Here is a 23,442-nt window from a genome sequence, read left to right as displayed (position 1 = left end):
CACCACAGGCAACCTCTGTCCCCCTCTCCTCCTCACTGCCTTCCCCACGGCCTCATACCCACACTTCAGAGAAGAGATGGTGACAGAATGACAGAGAAAAAGCATATTTATTCTCACTGCTTCCCCCGTCTCTCCACTTCTTAAACACTCAGCTGGATCCTGATCTCTGTTCCTCTATATTCTTTACATACGCTCTCTCCCACAGCTGCCAAGCAACGATTCTCTTTGCTGTTTATCCTCCTTCCTGCTGCTACCAAGAGGAAGGAGGCCTCTTCAGACTGTCCCGCATTCTTTCCGGAGTCTTTCGGGTTCAACATTCCACCTCCATATCTTTTTTTTACTCAAGTTTCCTTAATTTCTGCCTAATACTGGACCAGTACATTGCATTATGGTCCCTTCTCAATGTGCAAATCCCATAATGAACATCATTTGGTGTTATAATTTATAGGCAACAAGAATGAAAATTGAAATGAGTTTCAGGTTCGTTCTGGTGCCGTCATGCAAATGTGACTTTGTTTATATTTTTCATGCATTTGGGACCAGATGGGAGTAAACATCCCAGGTTCAAAAAAGCGAAAGAAGGCAAATTTCTAGTATAAATTTCCCACATCATATCCGATATATTCACAGTATTGGGAGCGGACTTGAGCTGCAGCTCTAGAGGGGATGAAAGACATCCGAGGCCAGCTCAGGTAAAAGACAGATGAACTTCCTTTTATGGCTTACCTGTGTTCTGTCTTGTCTTTGGAAGCATAGATAAAACAACAGTGGAGCAGCTGTGCATCCACACAGCGGCTGTGACTAATTCAGTGTTTGGGATGCTTGGACAAATGGGACATTGCACATAGAAGAGGATGGCCGGGGGTGCTGCTGGATGCAACATAAGGAAACAAGACAATATGAATGCACAAACAAATAATACACAACCAGCCAACGGACAGATCTGCTCATTTGACTGCTGACTGAATATCATTATTCAACCTTTGCTGCTGCTTTGCCTGGAATGAGGGCTAACAAATATAAAATTAAAATAAAAACCGATGCCAGAAATGGCTACATTGATTGTGTTCTAGAGATATAACACATCAAAATAAGGTTCATAGATTATGGTTCTATTTATATGCCCTGTCCTACTCTTGTATGGCAATCAAGCCAAGGTCAGTGATGTCCAGGCGATGGCATATTCTGACACGCTTGACTGCTTTGTAATTGAGGGCAATTAAATGCTGTGGTCCAGTTGGGATTTAAGTTGGATGGACCTTATTTGATTTACAAATTAAAGTACAACGTGACGTGAGTGTGATTTGCAGGTGTAAGAAAGCCTTCACCTTCCCTTGTCAGAAGGGAATTAAATCCACATTAATAATGCAGTGCCTTTCCAATAACACTGACAGATTATTAATGGTGATATCTCTTTCTGCATGAGTCCAGACCATGATACTTTACACCACAAAATGTCAGTTGTTAAATGTGATACAGAGGGAGACGCTGTGAAGGTCAAGGTATTCATCTTAGTGGTAGTAATCATTGGTAATCAATCAGCAGTAAGTTTTATTCTGTTTGACAACCAATCACCGAGGAGTATTTTCAGCCTGACAAGTGATCTGTCCACCTCTTTAATCCATACTGACATTTTCTACTCGATGACACTTTACAGTAATTTTGTGCAGACATTCATGTTCTCCAGAGGATGAAACCACATGGTTTTTTAGATTCTGAACTGTATTTCCCGTGTCTCTTGCTTGTGTCTGCACATGGGACCATGTTGTTGAATGTTGACGCACAGGACAACAACAAAAAGTCCCATTAAGTGCAGCAGTATCTCCTTTAGTGCACAAGAGGTAACACGGCTGTCCACATTAAAGGCACATTTCTTCTCTGTGCAAGTGTCATCCTCCTCTGCACACATAGTGCCGACCCCTATGATAACCTAATATATTTATAGCATTGCCTTTTATGTGTTCTTGGAGAAGTGATTAGTTGTTTCTTCTGCAACAATGAAGTAAAAAGGATAAACCTGTGATGATCTGTCAAGACGGGCTCCGTTCTCTCCCCGGGAGCGTATATGCATGCGATCTTATCATAACTCTCTTTCTCTTTAGACTGCAAAAGATGTGAAATAAGTACTCGGAGACACAATCACACTCTCATCCCTTGTAGCCGACACCAGTGTCAGCTCTGCTTGCTTTAATACATGACACCACAGAGGAAAAACACAAGGACAGGGGTTAATTGAGGCTCCTGTCACTCGGAGGCTGATAAGTCCGCAGATACTCTTGTTAATCATTGCAGCACAATGTTCATTTGTTTCCTCTCACAACGTTGCTAATTATATAATCAATAACATCTGAAAAAAGTTAATTTGCATGTTTTAGTTCACATAAGATACAGTCCAATTTAATATAATAGTACTATAATAAGATATAATTGTCACGACCAGATCAGAGCCATGAAAAATAAAAATGTAGAGATGCCAGACTTCATTGATAAAGTATTTCATTATTGGAAAATTATTTACAAACTATATACAAAAGCAAAAATAGAACAAAAGAGTCCGGAATGATCGCTGTAACGAAAAAGGTGTGGAACACAGAACTGCATCTAAAATGGTGGCGAGTCTCGACTGAACTGAAGGACGAGCAAGAATATATTGGCCCAGGTGATCCGAGTCAGCTGGAAAGCAAGCACCGCCCATCAATTACCAGTTAGAAAGAACAAACAGGATAAAGCTCATCGCATAATGTACTAGAAAAGCACTCAGAGAGCTCCTAATTAGATTTACAGCGTCCACATGGTGATCTGGATCATCACCAAAATGTTATAGACTGTTCTTGGTATCTTTATACATCAACCATGAAAAGTAAAGGTGAATCAGAGTTTATCCTTGAATACATAAATCGGGTCTTCAATGTTAAGAGTTAATTATAATTTAGTTTACAGTATTTCAGTATTTTATTTGTGTTATTAAATAAGTAAGTTCTTCATATAAATCAAGTAAACTTGCAAACCGCCAGGTCATTTTATATATTAAAAGCAATATTATTATGAAAAGAGAGCGAAACCTGAATTGCTTGAGTGTAGGTACCTGAATTATGCAGAATTTATTGCTATTTTACACAAGGATTCTTGCTTAACTATTGAACAAAAATTTAAATGTCAGAAGATTGGAAATCCTCGACTCTCCGAAGTTGTGCTTGTGACTAGAGTGGCTCCAAACAGCTGATGGATGATCTAGAAAAATTTGGAATTGTGTAAAAGATGAATTAAACCGCTGATTTTGGTTCGGCATCGTGGGTCCATTTGTCCATTGATTTTGGGTCATCGTCACCTCTATGCAGTGTCTTAACTGCTACTTGCTTTACAACAGTATCCTCTAGTGGTAACATAAAATGCAGCAATTATATAAATGTTGAAAAAGAACCATCTGATGAAAACAACCAATATTTCCATCGGCAGCCGCAGACAATGACTGCAGGAAAATAACAGTCTGTGTTAGGGATGTGAATACTATAATGCGCTATTGTGTCTATGTGCAAAATATTATTTTGACTAAACTTATTCATTTATCAGGAGAAAAAACTCCATTAGCTTTGCAATAGTTGACCGTGACATACGCACACTCTATGGAATGACTTTTGGAAGCTTTAAAGGAAGGTTTTCCCGACTGTTTTAGAAGAGTATATTTATTTAAATGCTTAATAATGTATGTTTCCATACAGACCTTTGAAGGCACTTGTAAAAAGTAACTGGCAATAGAGTGCAATGAATTGAATAATAGTAGAAGCAGCTTCAATAATCATTTTATATATTATATTGTAATGGTGCACAGCTCATGAATTTTAATATCCATTCCCACCTGAATCTGATTTGACCCAGACGCCTCTGACTTCATGCATTCACGCAGTTGTCAGGATGAGGCATGAGACCAGACTGAGCATCCCGATTCTCTCCGAGGTGCTGCTGCGCCTCCTGCTCCCTTTTTTTCGTTCTCTTTTCTCTTTCACTGTTTTACTATAACCACAGGAAGGGGAGAATCTGGACTGAAGAATCACGCAAAATGTTGTAAATGCTGTTCATTATTATAAAACAGCAGCAAATCTGTTCACTTTTTTTTAACAGTGAACTCTGTTTCTGTCTTTTTTATCCCTTTGCTGGCTGAAAACCATCATGAAGTACTTAATTTATTACTTATTCACCTGTCAATTCTGTAAAAGTTTCTTGTAAGTTATCTTGAACCACTTGACACATGGCAGGCCAAGCTTTGCTGGCCTGAAAATGTTTGCGCCAGTGGCTATTCTCAGCTTCCATTGGCGTATGTGGGGAATGATGCATGAACCATTCGCCAAAAATTTAACGTCAAAGATTGTAGTATCATTGAAGGTTAAACATGTTCAAACATGATGGATTTGTGCCATTGAGGGGTTTACTGTCATGTCAAGCAATCCCTGCAGGACATGCACAAAGGTGAGCGATAAGGGCTTCACAAATCAATGATAATGCTCCCAGCTCTGGGCGAATTATAAGCCGTCCTTTGTGTTACTTTAAAAATAATAATAATAATTTGCTACCATCATAATTATGAACTAGGTATATGCTGTATCAGAACAAAACCTTGATATACATGATAACAATAGTAACACCAAGGGGGCTTAGTGACCACTCAGTTCAGATAAGCCACCTCAGATTGGCTTATACATTTTAACTGATCACAATTTTGATGAGTTACAAGATAACTGCCTTGTATTTTTCTTTTTTAGTAAGTCTGGCAAACTAACTTTCTGCAGTCAGAATCAGAATACTTTAATAGTCCCATAGGGAAATTATATCAGCAACATTGCTCCACTCAACAAAGAATGAGAATAATTGCAGTGATAGATAAAGAAAACAATAATACAGTACATACAAATACTTAAAAGTAATAGAAGTTTACGATGATGTATTGTATAAATTAAATGACACAGGAACAAATGACCGTCTATGTTGTTCAGTTTTTAAGGCTGGAGGTCTCAGTCTCATTGTCCGCGTGCTCCCTTGTTGTACCAGGAGCTGATGGAGGGGGTGGGGGGGTGTTGTCCTGGATGCTTCGTAGTGTCTGAAGCATCCTTCTCTCCACCACTGTCTCTAAGGAGTCCAGCTTCACCCCCACAACCCCATGCCAGCTTTACGGATTCTTTTATTGAGTCTCTTTGAGTCTGCGAAACTCAGTCTGCTGCCCCAGCACACGACAGCAAACAGGATGGACGAGAGACCACAGACTCATAAAACATCCTCAGCATCGTCCGGCAGATGTTGGAGGACCTGAGCCTCCTCGGGAAATAGAGTCTGGAGTCAGTGTTCCGAGCCCAGTCCAGTTTATTGTGTACTTCCATATATTTATAGTCCTCCACTGAGTCCACGTTGACCCCCTGGATGGAAACAGGAGGCGTTGTCCCCCAGAAGTCCGCCACCAGTTCCTTCGTCTTTGACACATTCGGCTCACACCATGTGACAAAGTCATTCATCACAGCCCGGTACTCAGACTCCTCCCCCCCTGCTGATGCATCAAGCCTGTCAGATGGCTTCCTGGAACATTCATTTCTAAAAAATGTGTTGACCAATTCTTTTAGTGCCTGGACTCGAGGAAGAATTCAAGCAGTCAAAAAGTAAAGTGAAAGTGCAATCCATTATGTTGTTGTTATTATTAAATTGCATTAAAAATAAAAGACTAGTCTCCTGATTGTAGGACACAATTAATCAGATGCCGCTAGGAGCTGTGGCGGAAGCTGTCGTATGCCACACACACTCCAAAGAGTTGGGATACACTCTCACACAAACTTATTTGTTACTTTGCAACCATTCGTTTTTCATTTGTCCAAATGGAGAGCATCATCTACTCCAAATCTCCATTATGCCAGTCGCAGCAGTCGCTGAACAAATGTTCCCCTCTACGTGAAACCAAACGGGACAAAAGCAGAGGAGGATCGAGCTTCTTGGCCGGCTTGTTAACAGACGTGCCTCACAGCATCTGTTGTGTTTTCTATTGCTGGCTTCAACCCTATAGCACCAAAGGCTATGGGGTGCATAAATAAACAAGTGTGTAGTTGGCAGGGTTTTTCCTTTGATTTAAGAGAAAGACAGGAGAGCGTTCCTTGCTGCAGGGCAGCTTGGATGTCACAAATCAGGTTTAAAGACTGTCCCTGAAACTAAAGTTATTGCTGTTAGTTATTTTTTATCTGCAGATGGTCACATTTCTGTCATCACAGGCGCTAAGCTCATAGATTTGAGAAAGCTTTTGCTGTAACTCAAAAATATTGTATGATTGGAGATTTGATTTCAGATGGATTTCCCCAACATAGTTCACAGGAGATGCTGGGGATCCGCTCTGGAAATGGGAAAAAAAAGACGAGGTGCAGTTTAGGTGCATATACAAAAGTCCATTCACAGGTGAATATCACTTTAGAAGATAAACGTTTCTCTTATAATTACCTCGGTTCTATTGGCAGATCCATCTTTTTATCTAGTTCACCCCCAAAAGCCATCACACCAGATTTTATGGCAATCTATCAGGTCGCCTTTAATCAGACAAACAAACAAGTAGGAGTGGGAAAAAAAAATTGATTACATTTAAACTCTCTAATTCAATAGCATCTGTCATCAGTAATGATCTTAATTTAGTCCATAAAATCCGAAAGATAAATACAAAGAAATCCCAACTGAATTATTCTGCAGCAAAGTTGAACACCATGTTATGTTATTAGTTTCAATATGATAATAAAGTATATGTAAATGAGACGTTTTAGCTAGGGCCTAAAAACAACCTGGGAACTTCTCAGTTCTTTTTAACATGCAAATACTCCATATTGATTTGTAATTAAAATGTAAATTAAGTCAGTGTGATGGTAAGGGTTCTGTATTCAACAGAATTAAGCTCATTATGCAGTAATTAGGTCTAATTTGAAGTCTATGTCACACTTGAGCAGGCTACTGAATTTTGTCTCTCTGCCTGTAATTAGCTGTTTACCAGTTCAGCGATGCACCAGGGCTTTGGACAAAACTATGAGAGGGACTCAGACAAATGTTCATTAAGTCCAGCTGTGAGATTTAGCTGTAGAGATTAAAAAAAAAATAATGTTTTAATCATATGTATATCTGTGACATAAAAGTTGCCTGTTAGAATTAGTCTCCTTCTTCTTGCGTGTTAGCAAGAGTCTGCCCTTCAAGCATCATTTATTGCATAAATATACTGTATACAAGGAGAAAGAAAAAAATTAATCAGCCTGCTTTGAAAAATAATGTTGGCAGACATTAAAATCCTAAATAATAATTGAAATTACCCTTGGTCTGAAGTCGAAATGGAGTCGTTGATGTAGTCTTGTATTCTTTGAGTTAAATAAAGGATACATTCACATATTTTTAAGTTACTTCACTCGATTTACCTTTATTTTGATCTGTGTCTAACATAAAGACATTTTCTGTTCTGTGTTTCCAACCTGAACACACCTGTGAGCGAGCTGACTGAAAGGGAAACGAGACACACCTGCCCCCCCCTCATCAGACTCTGCTACATAGCTTCTGCTTCCTGCTGACTCCTTGCCAGATTATGCTTTTTTTTTCCCACTCCTGTGTGTGCTGACCTTCTTGTATTTTATTTTCTGTGCTCAGTGTTGGTTGCCAGCTCGCTTGCAGTTTGAAGGGGGGGGCTGCATGTGTGTGCGGAATAGTTGCTTTAATATTGGGTTGTGTGTGATTAAAAACCTCTACGCTGGAAAATGTGTGTGATGCTTTTCTCTTTAGTATCCATTCTTTTTTCACTCTGCTTTAAGCTTTGATGAAATTACGTTGGAACTTAATACAGCTGGGCAGCTACATCTTCTCCCGGAAAACATAAAAGCTTCCTTACTCATAAACAACTGCCTTTTAGTGTAGAGACAGAGATGGAGTTTTGTCTTAGTCTCAGAGGTTGTTTTGTACATGCAGGAAAAATCTAATTATTTCTTTATCTCTGTGTGTTTTTGATGGGGAGGAAGCAGCAGGCAGAAAAATCATTTTGAGAACAACTTTCATGAAAGGGTTCACAGCCTGTAATTATGCTCACTTAGAATAACAGCACTGTGGATTGGATCGCTGCCGTCAATGCTTACAGCGTATTGAATTCTGGAGGCGAGTGTGTGCTCGGATCAAGCAGAGTCACAGCCAACGCCTGTTAAATTGCTCTCAGTCTGTTGAATATGTAAATTAAACTGAAGCATGGTTGGGATGAACCCTGAATTCTGGTTTGACAGTCCTGGATGTTGAACACCTACCTAAAGCACAAGTTTCTAAAAGCAGCATTTCATGCAATAAATAAAAAAAAATAAAAACTTGCAAATGAAAATAAAATAGTAGGATTGGGTTGCTGTGGTAAAAAAAAAATATTCAACAGTTCTTTAAGGAGTGTATTTGTATTCTCTAGTACGGACGCCATGTGATATGTAACAGATAACAGAACAGCCCATAGGAGAACGCAGCCATCATGTCAAAGTTTCACGATAAAGGCATTTAGCTCTAAAGTCTCCCTGATATATTAAATGATTACATATGGTAAAACAGTTCAGAAAAGAATGTGGTGATACAAATGATTACATTTGGTGTACAGTATATGTTATAAATTGCAGTAACAGTGGGTTCTGGTTGTTTAAATGAATGCAGGTTAGTTCAGAAAACCATAGCAACCCTGTATTTGATTTGCAGGTCCAGTTTTAAGGTTATTCCATGTACAGACAGAGATGGCAGACGTGTGAGCTAAGAACAAAAATTGAACTGTATATATGAACATTAATGACAGAGCTGGGAACACGTTTATTACCTCCGTCGAGGAGGCTATGTTTTCACCGCCGTTGGTTTATGTGTTTGTCTGTGAGCAGCATAACTCAAAAAGTTACAGACGGATCTTCATGTTGGAAATGTTGGGACTGTTCCTAGGAACAGTTGATTGATAAAATTTGGTGGTGGTCCAGAAGAGATCCTGGATTCTGGTTCACTTGACACTGCAGTCAATGGAGCTTCAGAATTTCTTTCTCAATATCTCGGTTGATTATTGACCGATGTTTATGGAATTTGACACAGTCGTGTAGGATGGGGATCTCTATCTCCCCGCCAAATTTCATCCAGATCGGATCCAGAATGTGGATCTTGTTAACAAAAAGAAATGTAGGCTATTAATTTCACTCGCCACAAATAACAGTCATAAAGGGGTCCGATATGCACTATCATGCAAAATGTCTTCTGGATCTGATCTAGAATGAGGACAGGAATAAATATGAAATTCAAACCCTATTTGTGAGGGTTGCTATGGTGACTTTTGCTGCAGGTTAATTTCTGCTCCTGCACGGCTGCGGAGGCATCGTTGAACGGAACGAGACTCACCTGTTACACATCTCACCTGATCAGCACCTGATAAGAGCACATGTTACCTAAGATTCATTCTCACACTTACACAAATGCACACTTTAAAAAGTGACTGGGGTTTAATAAGCTTTTTAAAAGGGGGTTTGGAAAATGGAAATCGGATGATGATGGGATAAACCCTGATAGAAGTCTAAGGGGAGGTGGGCAGATTCAGCATCAGCACATAGCAATTAGTTGATTGTTACCAAACGATTTTCATCTGTCGCTCTAAAACTGTGTCAAACTGCCATCTAGTGTTCAACCAGTTAATACTTTCAGAGATGAGTCTGTTCACAGATTCCTCTTCTATTACCTTTGACTCGTTTCATGAAGGAAAATGCCATTCTCTTCTTATGTCATCGATAACTTTAGATGCCATCGGTCCTGTGCAGTCGCAGCTCTGACATTCACTTTTCTACTTCTTGTTGTGATGTCACCTCTCAGAGATGGGGTGGATTCGTATGCACCAGCTGTTCCTTGTCAGTATCCTTTTATCTTAGCTTTGACCAAGGAACGCTTGAACTCATGTCTCAATCATTTGGCTAATCCTGAGAGAAGAACATCTTTCATGCATGGTTAAGGCTACAATGATGCTGGTTTTTAAAAAAAAATTGTTTAATTGGATTATCCTCATCTATTTTTTAGTAGAGAAGCTGTCCAGCGTGTGCATTGGGTAGTAGTGATGGCTCCTTTCGTAATTGGATTTTAAGTTCAGGACGGCCTCTGGGATTTTATTCCCTATCCTCTAAAATGATGGCCAATATTTAAGGTTCCAGACAGTTAATCTGTGGATAAGCGCTCAAATACTCAATCCAATGTCACCGCTAGAGAAATTTAAGCTAAGTATGAAAAAATATATATTTTAATACAATATTAACCCGGATGGGTTTTTTTTTAAGTTTTTTATTTCCAGTCTCTGGTCTACTGCCAATGTGATTCATTTCTCATGATTTGCATTAACCTTGTGAATTTCAATGATGCAACAAAACCAGAATAGAAACGGTAACACAAATGTAACATTTCAATCTCTGTCTCTTACTCCTGCTATATCCTCATAGGGAATAGTAGTTTTCACACTTTTCTTCAGGCCTTCGCTTGCGAACCATTCCAGGATAGATCAAATGTCTTCATTTCCCTACCTGCGATCCTCCTCTGGGTTTGGCAGCTTTAAGTCAGTTGGGACCATTAAATTGCCACGCTACATTTAGATAAAAGCATTTTCTCCATGTGATATTTGGATTTCCATGAAAACGTGATGGCATCTGTTCATGGTGAGCTGCACTTGGATTATATCACTTTGCTGTTCCTTTGAAACCGACTACATTTCATTCTCTTGTGTGGAATGAGTATACTCAGAATGACAGCATGAGGTGCAATCATGTTCTGTTTACATGGAGTAATGCGTGCTTATTAGTCTGACGTATGCCCAGACCCAACAGACATTTATATTTGAAATTGTAGACTGATTGCAAAGAGAGCGCTGTTGGAAGAACTTAATTTATTATTATTATTTTTATCACAAAAAAAACCAAAAAGTTGTTGCTCTTCATTTTTCTAGAAGCTGGAACATAATTCAGAATGACATCAAAACAGAGAGATATTATTGAAAGTGTCCAAAATCGAAATGGTTTTGATGTGAAACTTTACCCTGATTTAATCTGGATCTGTCTCCTCAGGTATTAAAGATAGAACAAATCCGTTGAAATGCTCCGATGTGGACTCAGCTATAAGACGCCGCTTGTTAGAAATCTCTATCTCCCATATTAAATGCACAGCAGGCCCAAGCGCAAGTGTACCACGATTTCTACAAAAATCTCAATATCTGCTATCTGGATCCGATCAGGATGAAGTTCGGTGGTGAGATAGAGATCCCACCCTACATGACTGTGTCAAATTCCAAAAACATCAATCGTCAACCAAGATATTGAGGAACACATTTAGAGGCTCCATTGACTCCAATGTAAAAATGAATCCAGGATCTCTTCTAGATCATCACCAACGTTTAGCCAACTGTCCCAGGTAACATTCAGAATTTTAACAGACAAACAGACAGACAGATAAACGCCTGAAAGGTCAAGGAGGGAGTTGGGGGCAGAAGTGGAAGGAAAAGATTCACTAGCAGGTGTCATTTTAATGACTGTCTCAACAGGCCAATGTGTGAAAGGCAGGTAAACACTGAGATGATTAATTGGTCATTTGGAGTTCTATAGCTAAAGATAATAAATATAAGTGAAAATTAGACCTTCAAAGCATTCATACTTCAGAAAGCCTAAATGTGAAGGTGTTTCAGAGAGTATTTTTTTACTACTTCTTCACAGCCTCTGACTTGAAATGTATTCCGGCATGGTGAGCAGCCAGTCGTCCATGCTTTATATTCAACAGCGTTACCTCCAGGCGCTCTGACAGAAGCCAAGGTTAGCAGACGGGGAACTCGGGAGAGACTTCACACTAGCATCTGGAAGGTGGAACGCCTGGTTAAATATTTCAGAGGATATTGACGCTGTTGCATTAGTCTTGTAAAAGTATGATGGATTCAGCCTTAAGGAAAAACATGAAGGCTAAACCACAGAAGTTCTCAGATGTGAAACCAACATGGGAGACAGTATTCTCGACTGGGCTGAGCTTTAAATGGACACATGAAGATAAGAAGGATGCAGCGCCAGGTGCATTAATTGTATTTTCTCTCAAGGATAAGATCATAAACCATTAACTTTGACACAATGATTTGTGTCGTGTATTCCATCATAGAATGACTTTAAGCACCAACGTGTCCCCAAACTGACTGGAGTTTAGAAGAATTTGCTGTTTATTTACTTGCGAGGGGCAGCAAGGTGGCGCAGCGGGTGGTGCTGTTGCCTCGCAGCAAGACTGTCACAGGTTCAAATCCAACTTGGGGCCTTTCTGTGAGGAGTTGGCATGTTCTCTCAGTGTCTGCGTGGGCTCTCTCCAGATTCTCCGGGTTCCTCCCGCCACCAATGCAATTCTTTCTGTCTTTGTGAAGGAGGCATCAGGTAGAGACACCATTTTTTATAGCAGATTTTCTTGACTCACTGCCCTAAAGAGCACCAGTGCCACAAGAGAATCAGACGCTGGTTACTCCATGATCATGTGTCACTCTTCCACATTCTGCAGGTATAGCTACAAATTGATTTATGGTTCATCTCTGATTAGTATCCCTGATTGTGAACAGTAATGGTTAAAAGAACGGAACGTATTTTCCCACTGTAGTTTGTTTGCTCCATTCCCATCCCTATCAGATCCCGCAATGCTGCTCCATGAATGTTTCTGTTGGATTTTCACCCCACAGGGATCAATAAAGGCAATTAGTAGCAGAGCGGGTCCCATTAAAAGTCCAGCTATGAAGATAAGAGCTGATCCTATCAGATGAGACACTATTAAGATAAGGAAGGCCTCAGTTCCTGCCTGTGTGTAGTTCTGCAAATATCCACAATGTTAATGAGCTGTTCCATGAACTCCTTCCAGGGACAACATCCCTCCCTATTTCTAATAATGGCTTTTGAGCAGATACTCATTTTAAAACACTGCTGCATCATTACTGTAGTGGATGTGTGTGTGTTCAGTTAAGTGGAAGGGACATGGAGAGGAAGTGATAAGCAGAGGAGACAGATAATATTGATGTTTTTAATCAGAGAGCAAAATCAAGGCAGATCATTTTTAATTTGTTTACAATAAGTGAGTGTACAGTTTCCCTGCCCAGAGGTAAAATATCATAATATCCATAAATCACTTTACATCTCCCCTCGTGAATCTCAATTGTCACTCCTACACAAACTAAATCTTTTGAAGAGTGAAGCTGCATCTCCAGGGCTTCACGTGATTGAAATGGTTCTGTGTTCACGTCCCAATTACATCTGGATGGCTTATTAACGTCCTTTTAAATAGGAGAGGCTGTGGATTAATCTGATCCAATGAGAACAGGGACAACGTGAGAGTCTCCAGTCATGCTGTTCTTTCTTCATCACTTCATTTTAGGTTCCCATTAAAGTCCTTGCAGAATATTAAGGATGGAGAGCGGGTCAGTGTGGTTGGGTCTTGATAAAAGCCGCAGCCCTTTGGAATTATGAGGTCAGATCATTCCCCTGGGAATAGAATAGGCTTTTCTGCTGAAGGCCTGTATTTTTTAAATAACTTCTCCCCAAGGTTACAGTCAGAGAAGGTCAGCAACACTCCGGCTTCTCCCTCCAGAATACGAAAATATGCAATAGAAGCAAGGCTAGTTGATATAGGATCCTTCAGACAAGCATATTCAGTGTTTTACCTGTTAAAATGTCAATAAATATAAGCATGAGAGGAACAGAAGACACTAGAATATTGTAAAATTGCATGCAAAAGACAAAATAAGAGATTACACTAGGAGTGTAAATAGAGTAGATAGAGTAAGTGTGATAAAAGTGAATTTACATAACGCTGCAGCAAACAAGTATGATAGAACTTGATCTACATGAGTACACCGAGATGCTGGTTTACTCCAGTTGTAGTAATCTGAGGATGGGTGTAATGTACTTTGCTTTCTGTGTTGAAGAGGACTCTCGCACTTTATTTTGGTATTTAGCACTAAAATAAGAGCAGACGTATTGCAAACTGCCAGAATGGGGCCTTGGGGCCCATTTCCAATGCCATGCTTCTCTTGGTCAGTTTATCGACACTGAACTTGACCCTTGCCAATATTACTCACACACACACACACTTGGACATACAGTAAAACAAAACTCTCTGGAAAATTGAAGTTTTATTTTTTTCGTGAATTCTCAGAGCCCTCTGAAAAATATTCGTCTTCTTCAATAATCTTGAATGCAATCCTTTAGCAGGTTAATTGATAGATGTTGAGTAGGAAGACATATCAGTGGAGCTCAAATCAAGGTGTAATTTATTTTACGTGCTTCTTCATTTTAATTCATTTATTGCTCACATGCATGTTGAATGAATTTATATTTTTGAGTGAATTGTTGAAAATGTAGAAGATGCAGTACAAAGATACAGATAAGGTTATAGATCTGTAATACAGAGGGGAGGACAAAATGTAAAACTGGTTAAATTGTGATTTCATATTTTAATGAGGCTGCCTCAAGATGTGAGACAGAAAAGAGGAGCCTGTCGCATCTCTTTTAGTTTCTCTTTCAAGTCAAAAAAACCCAAACAGCTGGACGTAAATGAAATAGGACAGACTCATCCGTGGTCCTTTTCTCAAACAACCTAGTACACAGCCCTGAGGTATCCCAGGGCTCTGGGATTAGAAGTTGAAATAAACTAAGCAACATAAAAGCAAAAAAGCAAATTTAAAATAAAAAATAAATCTGGCACAGTGTTCTTTTTTCCTTCGTGAACAGCTCACATTTCACAACCACAAAAGACAAAAATGACAAATAATTGGTGAGAATCGAGTGAGTGAAGAAATGCAAAAGTTCTACATCTTTCTGAAATCTTCCATTAAATGAAAGCTAAGAACGCCACCAGTGGGATTTAGTCTGTGTGGTCTGATCAGCAGCAGTTTTGTTTCAGCCAGACGATCTAAGAAATACAAGTTACGACCGTTACAATCATACTTTGGAGAAAGTGTACACACAAAATCAGCTGGGTTTTTTCAGTTTGGAAGTATTTCACAGGGATTGCATCAGATATCACTACACTATACACGTTTTTTTTTATTTTGCGTTTAAAGTGCAAAGAAGTCTGTGACTGTGTCAAACTTTTGATGCAGCATTTAGACCAGAGTAACACAAAGTATTCAGCTGTAAGAAAAACAACTTTGGGCAGTTTTCTTTTAACGATGACATAGATCATTTAGATTTTAACTATAAGCTGGCTACATATCAGTTGGAACAAACACATTCAATTGTTAATTCACTGCATGGTGTTTCAGCTGTGACTAGATGACACACACACACACACACACACTCGATATTTAAAACCCGCCTGCACACAGATATTTCATTAAATGGTTCAACAGCGCAAACCGCATTCACTCTTAAAATTCCCTGAAAATTACACAATAAAAGAAACACTCCAAATTGGCCCCAGGTCTTCTCCTTCATCAGCTTCTACTGTGTCACTGAGAAGTTAGCGTGGTTAACTCCCCCCCCCTAACCAGGTAACAATGCATCTACGGTTACTAAATATTCTATAGTAGTGAAATGAAATCTGTAGTCGATATTAAAAAGTGTGTTTCATAAAGACCTAACAGTACCGTTTCCATTTTCAGAGCAAAAGTGCAACAGAAGTTAGCATCAGTGTCGACTCGATGTGTGGGGGTTGTATGATCAAGGGTTGCTATTCATTATTACGCTAAACTGCCTTCGTACTCCGCCCACCAATGATGTGGGGGAAGCCTCCTCTCCTCATCTTCTCAAGGTGCTTTAGACAGCTTATTAAAGAAGAAGAAAAAAAAACCTCCATGGTGGCAAAGAAGGGGTGTGTTAGAAAACTGAAAAGCACCGTGTGTATGCTAACATTAGCAACACTGCAGCGTAGATGTGGGCGCCACCTGCCTGGCTATCTTCGCCTACAGCTGTCAGCCTTTAGTCTCACGCACCCCCTAATTGCTCGGAGACCTGCGCCACACCGTCGAGGCGAGACGGGAGACGGGGCAACGCCCCGCTGGACCTGCCCTCCTCGGTTGAAAACATGCAGGCTTGGTCATTGAATCTCCACGAAGGGCAGTGAGGGGCTCTGAGGCACGTGTTATTCAGAACCTGACAAAGCATCAGTGTCAGGAAACTCGGCTGCCTTGGGATCAGCAGCGGTTAAGGGTTGGAGTCCGGTCCACCGTCAGAGTTCTGGCTTTGAGATGAGCCTGAGGAGCACGGTTCAGTTCTGTCATTCTGTGGCACCTCTGCACTCGGCTGCTGCCCTCCAAGCTCGTCGTCTTTCTCGAAGACAAACTCCAAAATGGATCCGCCGGCGCCTCCTTCCTCCAGCGGCCCCTCCTCCGTCAGGCGCAGTTTGATGTTCATGCCAATTGTTTTTTCTGGATTATCTGCGTAATTACGGTCAATGAAAACACAATAATAAGTGAGATTTCATTCGACAGTTGTCACTTTTGAATAGTCAGTTTAAAGTTTGCATGTTGAAATCCAGCACAATACATCATTTCCAGGACTCACTCACGCCAAGTTAGAAGCTGAGAAGCAAATAAGATAAATTGGCCGGACGTTATACATATTAGTGGTTCTGGCCTTTAATGCGATTGGTTTAATAAAAGAACACTACCAGTGTTCTGGTCCTCGCCACGTCCCAGCTGCCTCTCCTTGGGCAGCAGCAGCACATCCACATTCCGGTATTCCTGCAGCGCGGCGGTGAGCACTCCACCTTCACGGCTGAACAGGAAGACCAAAGGCAGCGTGATGTCTGCGGTGGACTCTCCATCTCCAACCATCTGAAAAAGGGGAGTCTCCTCACTGCTGCTTCCCTCACGGTGGTCTGGGAATAAATTCAATAAATGTAATCATCGAATCTAGTTTTATTTTTGGCTTGTATTCTAAGCTCCATGTATTTCGCTTTGAGCCGTTTCAGTCTTCACCTATAAAGATGACTCCGGCGGCTCCTGCCTCCTGCAGTCGGCGAGCCTTTGCAGCAAACATGCAGTCGCCGCGCAGCGCCATGGCGATGTGGCCTTTCAGCTCTGCTGTATTATCCATTGGCCCACATGCGGTATAGGGGGATGCTTTCACGATGCTCCCCTTCACCTGCAGCACAAGTGTTAAGTTACTGTAGGTCATTGAGTTTCCTATAGAGATATGAAAGCTGGGACGGGAAGCATAAATGTCTCACCCCATGCTCCTGCTTGGTGAGATCCATTCCAAATTTTGCAGGCCCCGCCGTGAGGACCGTCCTGCCCAGAAACGGGGGGGATATGAGCTGGACCACATGCGGAAACACCTCCTGCTCTTCCGGCATCTGGTTTACCTCTGCCACAAGTTTTAGCCGGTACACTCCTTTACGCTCCTGCAGGGATCCATATGAATAAAACGGGAAATATGAAAGGAAACTTGTTGCAAGGAATCTTCAGGCATCTTGTCCCATTTAATGCAGAGTGTGATTCTGACATAATTTTCAATTCATAAACATTCCTATTAAGCCGGTGCTTTCAAGCCATTTAAGAAGTCTTACTGACTTTGATAAGTCATTCGCTTTGATGATCACATTTCCCTCACTGTCTGACACCTCGCAGCACCAGATGAGGCATACTTCCTGCTTAAGGAAACAGAACTGAGAGAAACGTGGCTGATTGGAGGATGAAATCAGTTTGCATTTGATTTTGATTACTCTCAGTTTAAGACCCTGTGGATGTATAATTTGTGTTTGAGAGACAGAATTGATTTAACTTTAGCTCCTATGATTTACCCGTTTGGCTCCAATGGAGAATTCCCACATCATAAAAATGCATGGACCAATGGTTTTAATGAAAGCTTCATTAAAACCGCATGAACATAATTAGGTCTCAAATCAAGACACGTTTTACAACCATATGAATCCAGATCATCTTTGTTACTACAGCTCACTTGTCAGTAACTTGGGAGAGCAATTTATGTTATTGCCACTTCAGATAAGCATGAAAGAAATCATGAAAATATCTGAAAGGCTTCTTTTAACAATTGTGTTAAAAATGTTTTGCTAACAAGGAAATTATTGAGGGGACAATGACTTTCTGAATTTGGCCATTCAACCAAACATAAATATCTTCACGGTTGTTATTTTAAAATAGCTGCAACTTAAGGATTGCTTGTTTGAGAGACTAAAGTACTAAATTATCTGAGAAAAACCTGCATTGCATTGTGCAGCACAAAAATGCTTAAAGCATTAAAATCAAATAATAACCTTTGTTCTTTTCGACAACTGCAATTTTATAGATTTGAACCAAACTAAATTTTACAGAGATGTCTTTTTATTTATGACAGTGTTGGGGCCTATCATTTTGGAGGTTTATATGCACAGATAAAAATGTGACAAGCGAAGCTACGGCAGAACTAGTTCACGAGGGGACTCAAATGAAAATACCTTGTGACTGCTGCCTTCCATGGCCTCATTCAGTTGTGTAAGAGAAATGCCCATGCTTTTCAGGAACTCTACAGGCTCCATGCTATTATCATGGAGCGGTAGTTCAAATTCCCTGTAAAGTACAAACAGACCCAAGTTAAAACTCGACACGCTTCACTCGGGATTCCGCTCTAGAATCACAAGCACCGTTCCGCCCCTTCTACCTGAAAGGCAAGGGATGAAAGGCTCGCCCCACTCCAGTGAGGTACTTGTAGCCATCCCGGATGGTTTTAGCAAATGAAGGGTTATCTGGGAACAGCGTCTCCATGCTGGGGCAGGAGTGTGTGAACAGATCTTCATCTTGAAAAGCAGGAAAAGTCTCCTAAAGTGCAGAAACAATCGTTGACATTTTAGCGCCTACATTCTGATGACGATTCACATTCGAAAGACGGCGTTACCATTTCAGGTAAAAGTCATGTAGGGCTCTGTAGAATGTACCACAAAGAACGCCAAAATACTGCATTTTTGCATAACAATATACAATATAGATTACGGCCATAAAGAAGACTTAGTTATTACATTAAGTTGAGCTCTTACCGTATTATTGCCTTGACACGGAGGCTTGGTAGTGGACAGAGATACAGGGAGAAGGTGAGCCTCCGTGGTGAAAACGTAGTCGTCGATGTCGATGGGAAGCTCGCTCTCCTCCGAAAATAGCAGATAGAGGTATTTAAACATCTCAGCTAGAAAGAATGAGTCCATCCTGTACACACAAAAATACATGAACAGAGGAAAATATGTTATGGCACATTCGTAGAGTATATTTTGAGAGGTAATAAGTTCCATTCCAACGTTTGAATCTTCACCAAGAAGAGTTTAGCAGACGTCACCCTCAAAGGCGTCTCTTCCTAAAACTCTTAAAGTGAGTGTAAACATGTGTCTTAACAGTAACTATTCTATGTACCTATCTTCGTGCGTTCCTGTACGAACATCTTGCACAGCAGCAAACCCGCAAGGCACCCTGGCGTAGGCATTCAGCTTCTCCACGATGGACTGTCCCACTCTGAGGTAGTAAGGGTCGCCAGTGGCCTGCAGAGATCAACATAACAGCTCTGCTACACATCCCACATGGATCGTTGACTTTGCTGTAAATATGCTTTGTGTTTAGAGTGCGATCATGGTGCTGAGTGATGAATGAGCCCACATTTAACGGGCCGGCAGCTTCACATTGGCAGAAATAGGCTAATTGTTTCTGTCTTTCGGGTTTTCACCTTGTAGAGGTAGTAAGTGCTTTCTGCGAACTCTGGCCTGAGCAGGTGTTGACCCCAATGGACTCGAAACTCTGTAGTGAACGCCTGCAGCGGCATTAAGCAAAGACAGAAAAGTACGTCAGTGGCGCTGGATTTTATTTAAAATATTTAAAGCTGGTGCACACACGTAGAATTCACACTGTAACTTAAAAGGAGCTGCTAGGATGACATACATTCAGGTTTTGTTCTGAAGCAGAACAAAGTTGCACTGAGAACTGCTTCATGTTAGAATGTGTAGTACTTAGTACTGGTTAGTTTTTACCTAATGGAAACGCAAACAGACTCAATTTGAGTCGAACAAGCGCCATGCAGTGGAGACGGAGTAAAAGACTGCAGAGATTCTTTACCTCTGGGAGAAATTTGTGCTGTTTGGTGACTTGGTAAAGCATTTCATGAGTCTCAATAGCTGGTTTCAGATCTCCTCTCAAAACCTGTGTGGGGGGACAAAAGCAGTGCCGCTCGGTAAAAACGAGTCCAACAGCTTCTGGTATCTTCTAATGGGGATACATGAGATTAATGGAGGGTGATATTGTGACGTATCACGGACCTGTAAGCCAGGGAAGAATGCCAGAAGAGAGTCCATCCAGCTGCGCACACTCACGGTGGGGTTGTGCATGTGCACATTGACCAGCAGGGGAGGCTGACTGATGTACTTCATAATGGCGCTGTAGTGCTGTCGGAGAGAAACACCACGGAAAAAATACATGAGTGTTAACTAAAAGAAAATATGTGGACGCTGAAGTTAAACTATAAACAGCACGGTCGGGAGCGAGCCACCGATGATGTAAACACCGACGCTTCGATATAGACATCCAGTAACAGACGACTTACTACGTTGAATCTGTCCAGAAAAACATCGTCTCCTAGAAGTATGTAAGCTTTCATCAGATACTCATAGTACGAGTCGATACCGGCACCGACACCGCTGTCTGAAAACACACAAGTAAGTTTGTTACAACAACATGGTTCATGATTGTTTAAACCCAGCTCTGTCTTATTTTTAAACACAAATTTGCAGCCCAGTGGGCTCCGGACGGCAAACTTTAAATTGGACTGCATGTATTCAGAGTGCCTCACCCCTCCGGACCCATTCTTCATTATGGATATTGATGACAGTTCCCACCAGGTCACTTCCTCTCTGTCTCCTCTCCCACAAAACATCCAGCGCCTTCCTTGCATTTTCCTGCAGGGTCATCGTGAACATATAAATATAAACTAAATAAATTATTCATGACACGGTTTCATCGCTCCACAACGGATACAATTTCCAGATAAATAATATACAGCATATGAACACGTAAAAAGTGAGGCAGCAGGAGGACGCACCTCAAACACAGACTCTCCCGACAATCTGCTGAGGGCAGCAAACTCCAGGATCATCGTCCCTGCGCACGCCGTGCAGGTGTTCGATTCCGTGCCTGTGCGTGAAAGTGGGTTTAGGACTCCATACCGCAGGTTCACCTAAAAAAAAAAAAGAAGAACATTAAATGAGTCACTACAATCAGCTTAAACTCTATTTTGTCGCTTACTAAATAAGTAATATATAGTTCGTTAGTGACACCTTAGGGTAGGGAAGGCCACTTGTGGTGTTGAAGGCAGGCAGTAGGCGATGTCCCAGTTCTTTGGCCATGTGTAGGAGCTCATCGCGGTACCACTGCATCCTTTCCCCACGCTGACGCAGCAGGTCAGCCATCACATGTGCTCCCAGAAGGCCTCTGCATAGACGTAGAGGCAGGAAGACGCACTTAATGGGGCACACATTTATATACAGACACAGAATTCAAGTAAATAAATCACAGCATCATACCCTAAAACTCGAATGTTCGTCTCGAACACAGACACGACCACATCGTTGTCCAGACGTACGTCCATCACAGCCTTCCTCACTGCATCCTCAAATTCTTCAAGCTTGTTTAAAACCTGTTTTTTCCCCCACACACGAACAAACAAACGAATCTTCTTTCAGTGAGGAAAACAAAATCAAGCACATCAAACTATTGGTGCACTGAAGAGAAACAGAAGTACGGTACTCACCACCAAGGTATCTAGGGTGTCAATCAATGTGAGAGAGAACCTGCACGAACGAAAGAAGACATGATGAGAGCCTCTCACACAGCAGAGTCCGGCTTCGACCGGTTCGATTTGAACGTCCTGTTGTGTTTGCAGAGAAATTAAACCATGCAGCATGTGTGTTAGAAAAATGTATACATTTTAAGCTGGATGCAGACGTCTACGTTGTTCAATTACATGTTTGAAAAAGGAGTATTACAAAAAATAAATGTCTCTTTGTCTTCTGATTATTAAAACTACAATAAAAAAAAAAGACAATGTGATTATAAAATATATTGTCTTTGTGCCAAAGCCACAAATGTTACACCTTTGCTCCCATAAAAATGTATTCTTGCCATTTCAAATTACAATAATTGGATAATTTTATGTGGTCCTGTTATTAGAAACAGAAACATGAGAGTTAATAATAAAAAAGCAGCTCTTTGAAGGAAGACTCGGAGAACATAGCAGACAGATGCAATGATTTTTGTCTGCTTCATAATATAACCATGATAATCGGAAATACTTGATTTGTTTTCTGATCATAAACGTACTTCCCCAGTGAGTCATCAATGTCCCCCCTATGCGGCTCCTCACCGCGGACCCTCCCCTTGCAGCTTAGAGGCATAAGCTCATCTGCTGGATAGGCATATTTCTGCAATAAAAAAAACAAAACAGTATTTGTCTTCAGGCTTCATTTAACAATTACAATGTGCAGAAACTAATTCAATTCAAAGTAGAGGCATAAAAGATCAAACAGAAATGTATATCACTACTTTGAAAATGTCTCTTCAGCTTGTCTTAGCTTTCCCACATTGCAGATATAAATGTAGTGATAATCAAAAAAAAAAAAAAACACACATCTTACCATATAACTGCCATAAGCATGATCGAACATTTCAATAACCTGATCCCTGCAAAGGAAAGCAAAGGTTAAAGACGTTAATATATAGTACTTTAGGCGTAACAAAAGCTTCACCTGATAACGTTCTTCTCCTCTGGTGTCATGCTCTGGTTCTCTTGACATCTCACGCATCCGAGAAGGCTGACGAGCAGCAGCGTCTTCAGCGCCATCCTGCTGTCAGAACTGCGGGCCACTTCCTGGTGCAGGTTGTTTCCGAGTTTCCTCATATTTATCCTTTCCTTCGATGGGTTAACAATGGAGATGGACAAACAGAACTCCTACACAAAGTCAGACAGTCCAGCAGACACAGCTGTCTCCCGCTGGAGTCCTCATTCTCTGGGGTCCCTGTGGAGATGATCGTTAGCTGCCCCCCAGCTCCACTCGGCTGTATTCAGTGTGGCCGCTGTGTGGTCGATCCATCGTCAGCTGGATCGTATCAATGTAAACAATGGAAGGCAGCTAGCTAATTAAAGCTTAGCATCAATGAACAACTGCTAGCAAGTTGAGAGTTCGACGTCAGCGGTGCAGCTCAGTAAAAAAAATATCTTAACAAGCAAATGAAGACCAGAATGTGTGTAACCTCATCTTTATCTAAAATGTGCTAATTGTGTAAACTTGCTAGAATATAGTTACAATTTTCGGTGACACGTAGCCGAGTAGCGCCTCATTCACCATAACGTCGAGTGCCGAGCTGTCAAAAGAACGAGAAGGTCCGAGGGTTAAATTTACCCAGAGCGTGAACTGACAGGCGACTTCTCCCTTCACGGAAGTCCGAGAAAA

At 41.0% G+C, this 23,442-nt stretch overlaps 1 protein-coding gene across 1 annotated transcript; it reads right to left on the bottom strand.

Moving 5' to 3' along the window:
- Positions 1 to 16,166: 16,166 nt before the first annotated feature.
- si:ch211-282j22.3 (ER degradation-enhancing alpha-mannosidase-like protein 3) lies at positions 16,167 to 22,889 on the bottom strand. The gene is made up of 20 exons (XM_068752830.1): positions 22,738 to 22,889; positions 22,627 to 22,672; positions 22,313 to 22,413; positions 21,744 to 21,783; positions 21,517 to 21,629; positions 21,271 to 21,424; positions 21,036 to 21,170; positions 20,787 to 20,892; positions 20,541 to 20,638; positions 20,257 to 20,382; positions 20,057 to 20,140; positions 19,671 to 19,754; positions 19,364 to 19,488; positions 18,997 to 19,162; positions 18,624 to 18,781; positions 18,421 to 18,532; positions 17,194 to 17,367; positions 16,943 to 17,108; positions 16,651 to 16,842; positions 16,167 to 16,399 (listed from the first exon to the last, which is right to left on the bottom strand). The coding sequence occupies exons 1-20, from the start codon at positions 22,887 to 22,889 to the stop codon at positions 16,167 to 16,169; spliced, it is 2,565 nt and encodes an 854-aa protein (XP_068608931.1).
- Positions 22,890 to 23,442: the final 553 nt, after the last annotated feature.

Source organism: Brachionichthys hirsutus, chromosome 19 (assembly GCF_040956055.1).
Source record: "Brachionichthys hirsutus isolate HB-005 chromosome 19, CSIRO-AGI_Bhir_v1, whole genome shotgun sequence".
Lineage (NCBI taxonomy): Eukaryota > Metazoa > Chordata > Actinopteri > Lophiiformes > Brachionichthyidae > Brachionichthys > Brachionichthys hirsutus.
Note: the sequence above shows the minus strand (reverse complement) of the source record. Positions and strands in the feature narration are given on the sequence as shown.